The following is a 16,114-nucleotide window of genomic DNA, read 5'->3' as shown; positions in this document are numbered from 1 at the left end:
AAGATATCATCAATGAAGACTATGATGAACTGATCAAGATACGACTGAAAAACCCGGTTCATGAGATCCATGAAAACCGCTGGAGCATTGGTCATCCCAAATGGCATCACTAAGAACTCGTAATGCCCATAACGTGTCCGGAAAGCAGTCTTGGACACATCTGCATCTCTAACTCGCAGCTGATGATAACCAGATTGCAGGTCGATCTTGGAGAACACCGAAGCTCCCTGTAACTGATCAAATAGGTCCTCTATTCTCGGCAGTGGGTACTTATTCTTCATTGTGACCCTGTTGAGCTCTCGATAATCGATGCACAATCTCATACTGCCATCCTTCTTCTTCACAAATAACACTGGAGCTCCCCATGGAGAAAAGCTAGGACGAACAAAGCCTTTCTCTAATAACTCCTGAATCTGCTCCTTCAACTCTTTCATCTCGGTAGGAGCTAGTCTATATGGTGCCTTAGAGATAGGCACGGTGTCTGGCACCAAGTAGATGCTGAACTCCACATCTCTCACTGGTGGAATTCCTGTAACATCCTCCGGAAAGACGTCCGAAAAGTCACGAACCACCTCTATCTCTGATAATGATCTGCTAGATGGTCCTGAGGTCGTGACAATACTTGCTAGAAAACCTTGGCAACCCCGTTTCAACAGCTTCCTCGCCTGAATAAGAGATATCACCTGAGGAATATCACTGCTCTGAGATGCATGGAAGGTAAACGGGTCACCTTCAGATGGTTTCACTAACACTGATCTCCGACGAAAGTCAATCGAAGCTCCATTGACTGTCAACCAGTCCATACCCAATATCAAATCAAATCCACTCAACGGCAAAACCACCACATCTGCGTGAATGGAGTGCCCCTGAAGCTCCAACTCCAGTTCTCGAATGACACTAGAGGTAGAAATAATCTGTCCTGACGGCATAGTGACATCATAACCACTGTCAACAATCTCAGGTATGATGCCTATCCGTCTGATATACTCCAGGGAGATAAACGAATGTGTAGCCCCTGAATCTAGCAACGCAAACGTGGAGTTGCCTCCAACTAAAATTCTCCCGATGATCAAGGAGGTGTCTGGGTCTGCCTCCTCTGCCTGCATAACGAACACTCTACCAGTGGTGTTCTTCTTCCTCGGGCAATTAGCTATCTGGTGCCCTGGCTCTCTACAGTGGAAACAAACTCCTGCTCCCAGAAGACAAGGTACCGAATGCATCTTCTGACACTTCGGGCAAGTAGGAAAACCTCCAGTATTAGGGGCCCCGCCCCTCTGCTGTTGTGGCCTCTGCTGCTGGTTCGGGTCCTTAGACGGCCAAGTATACTGCTTCTTCGCAGGAGGCTGCGAAGATGGTCGCTGAAATCCAGACTGAATCTGTCTCTTCCCCTGCTGCTCTCGCTGTATCTCTCTCCTACCCTCCTCTGACCTCAGTGCTCTACTAATTGCCGCCTCATAAGTAGCGACGTCCATCATACGTATGTCATGCTTGATATCCGCCTTCAGTCCCTCCACAAACTGTCTCATCTTCTCCGGTGAACTGTCTGAAATCAGAGGCACAAAATGACAGCCCCTCTCGAACTGTCTCACATACTCAATCACTGACCTGTCCCCCTGTCGGAGACTCATAAACTCCCGGATCATGCGACTGCGCACATCCTCCGTGAAATACTTGGCGTAGAAGATACGCCTAAACTCCGCCCAAGTCAATGTAGGAAGATGTACTCCCCTGGCAGCACCCTCCCACCAAAGAGCTGCATCTCCCTTCATCATATAAGTCGCACAGTTCACCCTGTCGGCGTCAGTAATCCCCATGTATGCAAAGATGGATTCCAAAGAGCAAATCCACCCCTCAGCCACCAATGGATCTGTGGTACCAGTGAACTCCTTCGGTCCCTTCTTCTGGAACCGCTCAGCTACGTCCTCCTCGTGGGACAGTCTAGGACGTGCAGCCTGCTGCTCCAACAGAGCAGTAATCCCTGCCATCATATTAGCATTGGCCTGCTCCAATGCTGCAAGAGGGTTTTGCGGAGGTGGAGGTGGAGATTCCCCACGTCTGTTCATAGGTCTGGGAGGCATTCTGCACCACCACATATTTCTTTACGTAAATCGCCATGCATAACTAAGTTCTTTAACATTAATGCTAACTTAAATTCTTAAAAGTAAATCACGCTATAAACACTTAAAACTTACAGACCGGTAGCGTGGATTTCTGAGCTCGCATAGCAGTAATGACCCCTCCAAGAACCGTGCTTTGATACCCACTGAAACGACCCTAACTCTCTAAATATAAATAAATATGCGGAAAATTTTTTTTTTATTACTTTACTAAGTAAAAATATGTACATACATGCCCATACATATATGCACAGAATAAATAGATTTAAAAATAAATAACTTAATTAAAAATACAACCTTTAATAAATTAAATATCTGAGTCTAACATTTGATAAAATACTGACATAAGCAAAATAAATAAAATTTGCATGCACCGAAAATATTTAAATAAGATGAGTAATAATAACCACCACTGAAAATAAATAAAAATGTATAACACGATAAAAATATTCAAAACATGACGTAGACTCAGACTACGGTCACGGGGTTACTGCATGTCCGCTCATAGGTCCTCGCCGTCGGTGGGTACTACGTCCTCTTCTACGTACTCACCTGCACCATATCAGTGTAGTGAGCCTAGAGGCCCAACATGCTAACATAACAAGGGTTTAAAATAATTTAAATCACTTTAATACTAATACATAACATATTCATGAATGAGCATGCTTAAAAATATCATGAACATAGCATAAACTTAAATTATACTTGAATATCATAATAATACATAAACATGGTTGAGCAAAGTATTTTCTTACATCAAAAGGTCGTCTCCATAGTGTAACCATATATACATTAAATACTGATCAGCGTGGTAAACCAACGTACGTGGCGTCGACGAATCACCTCTTAAATTGGCAGTAAACTGCCCTTCAATAGTTCACATATGGGGACGAATCCCCCTTAAATTGTCACACTACTTCAACTTCCAACATAAAAATTATTTTCTTTTGCTCAACCTTAAACATTAAATCATGCATAAAAATTATTTCATGAATGCATGTACTTAAATAAAATGTGTGTCCTTCATATATATTTAATTTAACTTCATACTAACATATAAATATTAAAAATAACTTTCATGCCTAAAAATAATTAAATATATATTCAGGACACATGCAATTTCTCATGGTTTGTACTGAACTGCTGGCCCTAACAACCTATTCTGGCCCGATGGGCCCAAAAGCCCAAAGACTGGCCCAATAATTTTCATGGGCCCCCAAGCCCATAATAAGTATTGGACCAACTTAATTTAATTATTTAAGCCCATTAATAAACTTAAATGTAGCCCATTAATTTAATTAATCTAATTAGCCCAATTAAAACACTTTAACTTAATAATTAACTTAAAAACAAAATACCCAAGCCCGACTAACTTAACCTGGACCCGGACCCAACTAACATAACCCATGACTTTCCAGACCCGACCCGGACACAACAACCCGACCCGGATCCACCCCAAACCCTAAAACCCGATCCCCCCTCTTCCCGATTCTGCCGCGGCGGTGAGCAGCAGCCACTCCTTGGCTGCTGCCGGCCTGCTCCGGCCGCCACTGGCCGGAGCGCCGCCGCCCAGACGTAGCCCACGTCTGGGCGGTTTGAACCTAGTCCTTGACCCAGCCCCATGCAACCCACAGAACCAATCCCGAGCCCCCTTCCACGAAACCCTATTCTGCGCATCCAAGGGACCCGAACTGCAACAGCTAGTTTCCTGGGCTCGTTTGGCTCGAGCCACTCGAGCCATTCGAGTCTAGGCAACCCTCACACACCCTAAATCCCTTCGACCAGCAGTGGTACAAACCATGGCTAAGAAAATCATGAAGATGATCAAGAATCACAAGAACAAACGCATAAAACCATAACAAATCTCGTTTTTCTGAAAATTCTTAAAGGAAACTGATGCTCACGCACACACACATGCATAAACACTGATATGGCACGTTAAAATGAAAAGGGACATGCCTTGCACCGATGTTTGAAGAGAAATAGGCGCGTGGAATGATTTCGGGACGACGGGGCGACGACAACTTGACTTGGAGCTTCAAAAACGTGGCTATGGAGTCCTAGGGGGTGATGGCCGATGAAGATGGTGCGGTGGCGGCTGAGTAATTTAACGTAGGATTTTGGGGGTAGGTTTAGGGTAATTAGAATAAAATAAGGTTTAGGATAATTAAAATATTAATAAGGGTTTTAAATATACAATATATATATAACTTAAAAACTCTAAATAATATTTAAAATCTGATAACTTTAATAAAATCCCGAAATATATAATTAAGGGAATTTTAAAGATAGTAAAAAGTCATTATTTTGGCTAAATTTGGATAAAAATGGACTCCTAAAATTATATAAAATTAAATACTGATAATTTTGAGGAAATAAAACTCAAAATAATATTTTTGGGCTCTAAAAATGCTCATGAAGTAAATTGGATAAAAAGTTGTCATCTCGTCCGTCCACGGTCCCGTCTACGCGATTAAATAATTAAAATTTCCATAAATCATGAAAATCACTAATTATGGGTTAAGTGCTTAAAAATAACTTAAAACATGCACAAATAATTTCACATAATTATTTAACCCATAAATCTAAAATTTTAAATAAATAAATTTCCTAATTATGCATGCGAATTTACTTATTAAAAATACTGGGTGTTACACTCTTCAACTCTATTCCTACACCAAAATTATTCACAGAAGAATCAAATAAATCAATGTGATTACAAGCACGTACTTCATCTTGGTAATTCGTGGTCTTATAAATATTAAAAGTGACCGCTTCACCACCAACTCGTAGAGTTAATTCACCCTTCTGCACATCAATTAAAGCTCTTCCAGTTGCCAAGAATGGTCACCCCAAAATTAGAGGGACATCTTGATCTTCTTCCATGTCAAGTACTACAAAGTCAGCATGAAAAATAAATTTATCTACTTTTACCAATACATTCTCCACAATACCGCGAGGATAAGTAAGAGAACAGTCAGCCAACTGCAAAGTAATCTTGGTTGGCTTCACTTTGCCAAGCTCTAAGGCACTGAAAATAGACAAAGACATTAAATTAATACTTGCACCTAAATCACATAATGCTCTATTAATAGTTGCACCACCAATAATACAAAAAATAGTAAAACTCCCTGGATCTTTCAATTTTTGTGGTAATTTCTTTTTCAAGATGACGCTGCACTCTTCGGTCAAATTCACCGTCTCAAATTCTTCAAGCCTTCTCTTTCTCGCCATCACATCCTTCATGAATTTTGCATAGTATGACATCTGCTCCAAAGCATAAGCGAATGGAATATTTATATGAATTTTCTTGAAGATGTCAAGAAACTTAGAAAACTTCTCATCCAACGCTTTTTTTTTGAACCTTTGAGGATATGACAGAACAGGTTTTGGCACAGGCGGTTTCTCAGGCATAACTGCAGACTTGCTAGAATTTTTGCTATCAGATTTTTCAGACTCCACCACAATCTCTTCAACTTCCTCATCATCCACTGCCTTTGGGTTATCAACCCCAAGTTCTTTACCACTTCTCAAAGTAAAAGCCTTGAATTGCTCCCTTGGATTAACCTCAGTATTGCTAGGAAACACACCTCTATGCTGATTATTCAATGCATTCATTCAAGATTTTTTATAGAAGCGCTCACATTGGTCAAGTGCGTCTCCATACTATCAAGCTTATTCTCATTCCTCTTAAATCTTGTAGATGACTCTGAAATAAAATTATGCACCAAATCTTCCAAAGATGCCTTACCCTCACCATTCTGAGTATTGCCCCGATGGAGAATTCAACACATTTTTATTGTTTGCATAGGAAAATTTCTCATGATTACGCAAACTATGATGATATTGGTTGGTTACAGGATTACCTCGATAGTTGTTGTAATTTCTGTTATTCATATATTGAGCTTGCTCCACACTCTCAAATCTATCAGCAGAATTTACGGCTGTCGCCAGTGATGCTGTCTCAATAGAACTTTGATTCCCTTTGGTCAGTGCAGCCAACTGTGTAGAAATAGTAGCCATCTGAGCAGTCAAAGCAGTAAACACATCAACCTCATGAATTCCAACAGGATTCCTTATCGCAGATCTCTCACTCGGCCATTGATAATTGTTAATCATCATTTGCTCAAGCATTTCATAAGCCTCCGCAGGAAATTTAGAAAAGATCGAACCTCCAGCAGCAACATCCACAGAAATCCTAGTTGGCCCATTCAAACCATTGTAGAATAACTCAATCTGTTCCCAGTCCAAAAAATTATGGTTCGGACACTTTCTAAGAAATTCCTTGTACCGCTCCCAAGCTTCATACAACAACTCATGATCTTGCTGTTTGAAAGTAGTGATCTCAATTTTTAGTTGAGCAAACTTGGCAGGCGGAAAGTACTTAGCCAGAAATTTAGATGTCATGTCCTCCCACGTAGTGATGCTCCCAAGAGGTAATGACTGCAACCAACTATGAGCATTGTCCCTAAGAGAGAACGGGAACAATTGTAGTCTGATGGTGTCTTCAGTAACACCATGAATCTTCACTGTGTCAGCAATCTCAAGAAAATTACGCAGGTGCAAATTTGGATCTTCAGTAGCTGCACCTCGAAACTGATTCTGCTGCACCATATTGATCAGAGCTGGCTTCAATTTAAAATTATTTGCTGTGTTGTTCTGCTTAGCTATTTCAAAATAATGATTGTTGATCACTGGTCTAAAGTTCTTTGATTGGCACCGGAGCATTATTGACAAATCTTTCTCTTTCTTCAGCCATTTGTTGCAACTCTTCTCTTCTAGCTTTTCTCAACGCTTTAGCAGTTTTCTCGATTTTCGGATCAAAGAGTAGTGAGTCGTAACTTTGGCTTTTTCGCATAAACTGCATAGACAGGAAAAATTTAAAATTAGAATCAATAAATTAAAATAAAATGCTCTAAATATAATTAAGACTAATTAACACAATTTAATATAAATCAAATAAAATTCATTCCCCGACAACGGTGCCAAAAACTTGTTGCGTAATTTTGTGTCCGCAAGTGCACTGTGTTAAGTTTTAATATATAAAATGAGTCCAAGTTGATCCCACAGAGAATGAATAAAAAGATATTATATTAAATATTTGTAAGTAATCAAATCTAAATCCTATGAAGAGCTACGAGAATGGTTTGAGTTTAAATAGCTAAAATATGCAATAATTAAAATTAAATAACGACGAGTTCGCAAGATGAAAATTCTATACGAGATGAATGCTAGAAGTTTGAATTCACTTGACTGTCCACCATACTTTATTTCTAATGATTGTTTAATTATAAATTCTTCTAGTTTATCAGCCAAGAATCCCTATTATTTTCTACTACCTCTCTCGAGTGTCAAGCAGAAATTCGTATTCAATAGCAAACTCAATATCTCTATCTAAGTTCAACTATTAAATCCGGTAAATGACACAGTAATTCTTACAAAGGCTTCAATGGAGTTATAGACCTCTCGAACTCTATAAACACCAATGATATATTTTCCTACGGTCCTATTCAAAATTGCCTCTCTCGAGTTCTAGATTTCAAATAAATATAACAATTCAACTAGTGATCAGTTAATTGAACGCAATCAATTTAGGAAAACACAAATAAACCAAATGAAGAATTCTCATATATCAATCAAAATATCAAAAACATGGTTTCAAGTCAAGCTACGTCGTTCCTCTAAACTAAGGAATTAGTTCATAACAAAAATAAAAATCAAACAAAGCATGTTCTTGAACATCATTAAAAAATTAGGATAATGAATGAAATAAAAACAAAGGTAGATGATGCTTCTCCATCTCCGGTAGTCGCTTTGTCCGTCTTCGTGCCAAGAATGCTTTTTCTCCTTTTTTCTTGGTCTTTAGCCGTAAAAAATTGATGAAAACCCTCGATTCTCCTCTAATATATGTCAAAGAGTCCTTTTAAAGTTCGAGACTAAAAGTTTTCGAAAATACGATACATCAGGCGCGGGAGCACTACCCTCGGGCGCAGGTGCACCACGTTTTTTGGTTCAAGGTCCCGGGTGTGCTGTCCTCGGGCGCAGGTGCGCTGATCGCCGATAATTTTCTCAAAAATAAGAGCTACTGGGCGCGGGTGCGCTACAACGCAATATTATTGAAAAAATCATTACTTGAGTTCTAGCCGTCGGATCGAGCTGAAATTTTGAAAGCAGCTTTAAAACATCTTATAATTCATTTTGAACGATGAGATTGGATTTGGACTATCTATCAGCTCCAATAATTTTGTAAACTTGCAGCTCCGTAATTACTTTTTCCATCTCTTCTCGGTACTTTTCCTCCAATCCTTGCATTTCACAAAAACAACAACAAATACGCATAAAATCTACTCTATACATCACAAAAGTCAAGTCAAATCATATGCAAATTAAGTGCATAAAATGCACTTATCAGTTAGATCAAATATTGACAGTGTTTCTTTGGCACCGATAAAAAAAGTCATGGGTCATCAAATTGTCACTAAAAGACTCTGTCAGTTCAACCTCTACTAGAGAAGCTTCTTTCTGAGGAGAAGAACCGACAATAGAAGATGACACACCAACATCTCTTGATCCCGCAATCATGGATGCATTTGAAACGACTCACGCCTCTAATATAATTAAATAATAAATAAAAGTACGGATTTTTCAAAAAAAAAAATCCATGAACCGTTTGAAAATATTAAAAGCCATCCTGTCCCATTAAGCATTTCAAAACAATTAAAATAAACACATGATAAATTCCGAATCGGATAACATAAAATTTTTAAAAAAAGTTAATCTCACATAGTTGCGGAAAAACGAGTAAATAAGTTTACATGCCAAATTTTCAAAGCAGGGAAGACACATCTTGCAAATTACAAAAACGTTTGAAATTCTTCAATTCATTATTACAATCATCAGAGTTTGCGGAAACCAGAAGCAGCGGCGGTCAAGGGCCTGCACCACCGGTGACCTTACTCTGGGGATCCTGCCCCTCAGTCCCTAGGAACTCATCCTCACCTGCACCAAGTAGATGTAGTGAGCCTAAAGACTCAGCAAAAATATGGAAGAAATAACGAGTACTACATAAGTACATGCACACACAGATTAAAAATAGTTTGTAATAAAATACTTTGTTTTTGCCCAATACTTTAAACAAAAGACTTCTAAAATGAATGAGAACATGAATATAACATATGCATGGCTAAGTCAAACATAATTAATGTAACTGCATAAACTGTACTGAAACATAGTCATATAAATTTTGAACTTAGATCCTTGGATTGTGACTCTGTACTTTCGATCTCGATCAAGGTTGCAGCATACTATGCCGCAAGGAAGTCAGGATATCTCCTAACTCGTCTTGCCCTATAGGTGGTAAGGAAAGCCAAGATTTCTCCCAACTCGTCCAAACCCATAAATTTGGTAAGGAAAGCCAAGACGTCTCCCAGCTTTTCCAAACACATTCTTTCATATAGTCACAACCATCTCACTTCGTTCATAAAAATATTTTCTTTCATTCTTGATTCAGGGACTTAGCATGCATGTGTAGATGTAATGTACTCATAAATATTTACTCAATAATCATGCAAGAGACTCGAATATAGATGACCAGGATTGTGATTTAGGGAACACACCAAGGGTAGGAATCTAAACCATAAATTTGCGCTTAAGACATTCCGAGCGGTTCTCCCTAAAACTTATAACACACTCAATTCTTATTAAAAAAGGATTCCGCTTGAAACCACAACTCCCACGCACTTAAAACTAAGTATAAAAGTCATCCTCGATGCACCACTCTTTGCTTAACCAAGCTATAAATTTAGATTTGCGGACAACAATCTTACAATACAAAAATTCTGCACCTCTCTAATCCAAGGCCTAGAACTCGACCAAAACTTAACCGAATTAATTCGCGCTTTCACTGACATAATCCTAACATCTAAGACTAATTCCAGACCCGAGCCCTTAACCAAATACTGATTTTCAGCCCTATTCCAAGCACTTGTTTCCGGGCAACTCACACATCGACAAAATTCTGCTCAAGTCCCATTTCTATACTCTTCCAAAAACTTAGCCATAGGCCTCCCAATTTCTAAACCAATAAACTAGGATCATGACCAATACTTAGACCCATCTCAAACCCCTAAGAACTCACCCCTCTCCAGCTTAACTTAACACAAAATGACAGCGCCTAGCAGCACCCCATTACCGAGCTCACCAACCCAAAATTCGATGCCCCTTATTCACCAATTTGTTTAGCCAATCACAACACCTCCTAAGCATTACCATGTGAGCTACATTCTCACCCATGTAGCCCCTACCTCACCATCCAATCATTCATAAACCATAACAGTAAAACCGATCCAAGCAATGCAAATAAGAAAATGTTTTTTTTCCGAAAACATGGGCATCAATGAAAAACACCATTTAACTTCATAAATCATTTCATTCCTTAACAAAAAATCATAATATCATAAATTCTCAAGCATGAACGTGGGAAAATCTTGACTGAAACCATCGAATAGGGCACGAAAATTTCTAAAAAAAATGAAATGCAAAAACACAATTCAAACACACGACATAATAATCTAGTTGGGGCCAAAAGGAACCATATTCTTGCCTCACGAAAAAAACGAAAGTCAGAAATGAGAGCTCGAAATATGCTGGAAACCAAGCTAAAGGGGCTGCAAAATAGCTCGAACAGCTTGCTAAGGGGGATGGCTTTGTCGGAGCCGGCAGCTGGCGGTGGCTGGAGTCGACGGCGGCGGCTGGAACTCCAAGGGAAGAAGAAGCCGATCGAAAGATAGAGAATGGGGGAGAAGGTGCACGCTTGGGCTAGGGTTAAGTCTTGAGTTAAGTACTAAGTTTGAGAGTGTACGCATAGACGTAAGTATATAAATGTGAGTGTATGAGTGTTATGGAAAAAGTGCTACACACTTTTAAAAAGTGTTTTTAGCAACTTAGGAATTAAAAATTAACACTTTAAATATTTTGATTTCGCAGCGATAAATAAATATTTAAACAATAAACAAAGCGATTAAAATAAGTTTAAACAAACTAGACTAACATTTAAAATAATTTAAATAAATACACAAACGAAAAAAAAATCTTTAAAATAATTTAGACAATTAAAAATGATTTAAATAAATAAGCTAGGTATTTAAAATAATTTAAAGTAGTTAACCACTAACTTACATTATTTAAAACAAATAAGTTTGACAATCAAAAGTATTTAAATAAATAAGCTAAACAGTTAAAATCATTTAAATATGCAAGTTTAAACTTTTAAAATTTAAAACAACTAAGTTGCACACTAAAATCATTTTGACAAATAAACTTAAACAATTAAAAACATTAATTAAATAGTTAGTACAATAAAAATCATTTGAAATAAATAATAAAATATTTTATTAACACATAATTCGCATAAAAAATTTAAATCAATTAAACCCAAAAATAATAATCTTAATATTTATTAAATTTAATGCATGCAATTTAGTAAATTAGATTTTAGGTGCTACAACATTAGTCCATCCTAATCCAATCTGCTCAACTATAGCAATTCACCATTAAAATTTTCAGAAAGTAATTTCATTTAAGCTATTACTCCAATTCTACTAAGAAAAAGGACTTGTTTAATCCATTAGGTACATCATCAATTCATCATCGATTTAAAGACATTGGGAAACATCTTTAAAACATTGATCAGCTTCGTTAGGACACGTCAATATGAAATCAGAGATGGGAATGCATACAATTCAATTCATACTTTAACTATAGTAATTCCAGTTCAAGTTTAATTGAAAGCTTCACATATTCGGCCAAAAATCAAACTCGAAAACGAACTCCTCTCACTACAATAAAAAAAAATGCGCAAGGCAGCAACCACTAAAGTAAGAAACACAAGTTTCCAAAAAAAACCAATTAAAAAACCAAACTAAAAAAATTTTGACATTCGCCATATTAAAGCAACTAAAACTCGAAACAACAACCTCGCAAAGAAATGGGAAGAAACCAACCTCGTGCACTTTGAGTAGTTCCAAGATGACCAATTGTAAGAAAAATAAACGGGTCACCCATGAGGACTGACCCGATTCGACCCAAATTAATTCAAAGTTTAATTTTGAATTATTAGAGGGAGTAGTTATTTTTTGTTTGAATAACTTGCAACTCCCTCTTTAACTTCATCAGAATATATTTTACAAAGAAGGGCCGATACATTTCTTTATATTAATTACAATCAATATCATACCACTTTTATTAAGCACTTGGATTGTGAACTCGACTCCTTTCCGTTCGTGATTGGATCCGGATCATCGAAGCATAAATATCGTCGGAGGCAAAGTTGGTAAATCAAATACAAACGATCCTATATCGAATTATGTGTTATTCGATTCAAGATATTCGAATATGTTTTTCCGTCATTGGTATTAGAGCCATGTTAGTTGAATTTTTAACTTGGTTTCGATGTTTTAAATGCATATGTTTTGATTCTGTTCGGAGTCCATTTTTCGTCAGAAAGTTCCTTATGAATTTAATTAACATTTTAATTTGTTCGATACATATATATGCTACAAGGTAGAATCAGCATGTGAGTGTTTAAACAAATTTATGAAAGAGTAGAAAATCGTAAGAAATGATAAGGATATATAGTGGTGAAATCTGCCATGTGTATCCGAAAAAATGAGAATTTAATATGTATCATTTTGTTGTTTTGGTCAAGCGGTGCATGATTGAATAAGCCCATGAAAGTTTTTTTTAAATTGAAAGAAACATGGCGTGATGATGGATGATGCACGTTAGTTTAAATATGATGCATATTTAAAAAAAATCAAACAAACGATGTGTACATTGATGAGAAATTAAGAAATGAGATTGTACAATTTTTTTTGAATTGGTACAAGGTAGTAGCAATTATTTTTTTTCTTATCATTCGATATTTTTTTCCGAAAATTAAACTCTTAAAGGAGTTTGTAATTGTTTAGCATGATTATGAAAATCATTTTGTTATGGCTAATGTGATCCATAATAAGAGTCCATGTGTTAAATATATATAAAAAAAGAGGATCCTGCCCATAATATTGAGAATGAGAAATCATATATTTTTTTAAAATTTTAAATATTATGGTTGGCTTTGTGTCCAATATAATATTTATTCTCATCTTATATAGATATGGTAAGATTTAAACACACCCTGAGCATCCTTCGAGGAACAGCTAAACTTCAAAGAGTCCCTTAACGAATAGCAAAGTTGCACATGTTTAAGTAATATAAAATGAATCACATGCATAGCATGCCTCAACATATTAAAGTTTGGGACGACATGCATATGGATCTTGTGCATTTGGGTCATTATTTTCGAGATTATGATATATTTCGAATATTGAGAGATTCTCTGCCTGGACGTTGGAAGAGCATGTTCGATGAAATATTTAATGAAAAAGAATATTCGTCGATCTTCCTTAAAGATTTACAGTCTTCACTAATTAAAAGATGAAGGAAAGAGGTAGAACTCGAGAAGAAAAAGTCATTATCTTTAAGAATAAATACTTGTGCTCGTCTCTTGAAGTTTCGCTCCATCTGACAGGCTCTCAAAGGGAATGACCAAAATGATAACCCGCATGTGCAATAAGAAGAAATTAGATTTTATTTAGGGAAATGACTTGTTATAATCTATGTTTCTATGTTTAGTTGTAAATGTTTTATATGAACATGTTATCTGGCACAAGTAATGTAGTTTATATTTTATTTTTGTTTGAATATTAGCATGTTGTAAACTTTAATGTTAGTTTATGTACATACATGCTTATTTATATATGCCTATTTGGAATTTATTAAGATATTCCAAGTTAAGTGGGAGTTTTAGGCTGGAAGAATTTGAGTGATTTTCACCTAAAATCATTGATATAATTTTTTTTGTAACTTTGAAATTAAATTTTGTGATGATGCAATATTAGGATTGTAGATGATGATTGGAAACTTAGTGAACTTTTGAGTCTATGCCTTAATGTTAAATCATCATAGATGTTAATTACAAGTACAAAACTAATGTGTACATTTAATGAGCATTAACATGTGTTATCACCTCTAAAATATACAGACCATGGCATCCAAATCTATCATTGCTGATCTTAACAAAGGTGACAAACTGAATGGTGACAACTATGATACTTGGCGCCATAAGATTTGGTATGTGATTGATGAGCAAGATGCCTTAGATGGTATCAACCAAATCATGCAGGATCCCGGTGTGGGAAACACTGTTCAGCATAGGAGAGATCAAGAAGCTTACCAAGCATGGAAAAAGAAAGATTCCACTACTCGTGCTATTCTGGTTAGCTCTGTGATTGATGATCTCATCCATGAATGTGAACGACATCCTACTGCTCATGATATTTGGGTGTACCTAAGGGAGAAATATGGAGGTACCACTGTCACCTGCCTGAGGCAATTGACTATCAAGTTTGACACTTACAAGAAACAAGCTGATCACAACATCAAACAAAATTTGAGAACTATGTCAAACATGATACGTGAATTGACATCGGCTGGTCATATTCTCTCTGATGAGCAGCAAGTTCAAGCTTTGATTCGATCTCTTCCTAAAACGTGGGATCATCTGAAAGTAAATATGACTCACAATGATAGCATTAAGACTTTCTCTGATGCTTCTTGCCATATTGAACTTGAGGATGAGCGGCTTGGTGCTGCTAAGTCCATAGCAAGTGAGTTTGTGGCTGAATCTAGTTCCAAGAAAGCTTCGGGCTTTAAACGTTATAAGAACTGGAATAAAAACAGGAAGGGAAAGAATGTTGTGGAAGTATCCAAGAAGAACAACTTCAAGCCAAACCAAAAGAATAAGCGTAAGTGGTTTGAGAAGAAGAAAGATAAGAGCAAAATTAAGTGCTATAATTGTCAAGCATTTGGTCATTTCGCTCGTGAGTGCCCTGAGCCTAAAAAGGTAGCACTTGATAACACTTTTGTGAGTACTATATGTGTCTCTAGTACTGTTTTATTAACTGAATCTTATCCTGTGTGGATTGTAGACTCAGGAGAAACAGACCATGTAGCTAGAGATCGTGAAGCGTTTGTAGATTTTTGTCGAGTTCCTAGTGGTACAAGATGGATATATGTAGGAAATAATGCAAGAGTTGAAGTCAAAGGAATCGGTACTTGCAAACATGAGTTGCATGAAGGCCGAGCTCTTATCCTACATGATTTTCTCTATGCACCGGAAATTCGACAAAATCTAGTATCTGTTGTTGTTCTTCTAGGATTAGGATTCTGTTTGAACTTTAGTAATACTCTTGTTCGTATCTACTATGGCAATATGTATTATGGTTTTGGACATCTTAGGAATGGTTTTATTGTGTTGGATTGTGACAAAAAAATATTTAACTATTATGTAGATCGTTGTGTTTCGTTAAATGTTTGTTCATCTAGTCATGCAAATATGGATGCTTATACTTGGCATGCTAGATTTGGTCACATTCGGCAATATATAATGAATCGACTAATGAAAGTAGGACTATTGGGTTCTATTTCTAAAGTTGATTTTTCGAATTGTGAACACTGTCTTGCTGGTAAAATGACACGAAAACCATTTGGAAAAGCAATTAGGGCAGAATTTCCATTGCAATTGATTCATTCAGACATATGTGGTCCAATGAGTGTGAAGGCTAGACATGGAGCCTCTTACTTCATTATGTTTATAGATGATTTCACTCGTTATGATCATGTCTATTTGATTTCACATAAATCTGAAGCATTAGAATGCTTTAGATGTTATGCAAATGAAGTAGAAAACCAAATGGACAAAACCATAAAGGCCTTGAGAACTGACAGAGGTCGTGAATATCTATCAGATCAATTTAAGGATCTATGTAATGAAAAGGAAATAATTAGACAATTGACTACTCCTTACACACCTTAGCAAAATGGTGTTGTTGAGAGAAGGAATAGAACATTGTTGGATATGACGAGGTCCATGATGGCGCAAGCTAATTTGCCTATTT

At 36.9% G+C, this 16,114-nt stretch overlaps 1 protein-coding gene and 1 non-coding gene across 2 annotated transcripts; one reads left to right on the top strand and one right to left on the bottom strand.

Annotated features, from left to right (window-relative positions):
• Positions 1-4,964: 4,964 nt before the first annotated feature.
• On the bottom strand, positions 4,965-13,722 carry LOC140890182 (uncharacterized). Its single transcript, XM_073297940.1, has 7 exons — positions 13,650-13,722; positions 6,171-6,646; positions 5,976-6,119; positions 5,762-5,878; positions 5,502-5,714; positions 5,299-5,384; positions 4,965-5,148 (listed from the first exon to the last, which is right to left on the bottom strand). Exons 1-7 carry the CDS (start codon positions 13,720-13,722, stop codon positions 4,965-4,967), a joined length of 1,293 nt encoding a protein of 430 aa, XP_073154041.1.
• Positions 6,370-6,476, top strand: LOC140893930 (small nucleolar RNA R71). Its single transcript, XR_012153488.1, has one exon. It is a non-coding gene; the product is annotated as a small nucleolar RNA R71 (small nucleolar RNA).
• Positions 13,723-16,114: the final 2,392 nt, after the last annotated feature.

Source organism: Henckelia pumila, chromosome 3, assembly GCF_033568475.1.
Source record: "Henckelia pumila isolate YLH828 chromosome 3, ASM3356847v2, whole genome shotgun sequence".
Taxonomy (NCBI): domain Eukaryota; kingdom Viridiplantae; phylum Streptophyta; class Magnoliopsida; order Lamiales; family Gesneriaceae; genus Henckelia; species Henckelia pumila.
This window is presented reverse-complemented; position numbering and strand designations above follow the sequence as displayed.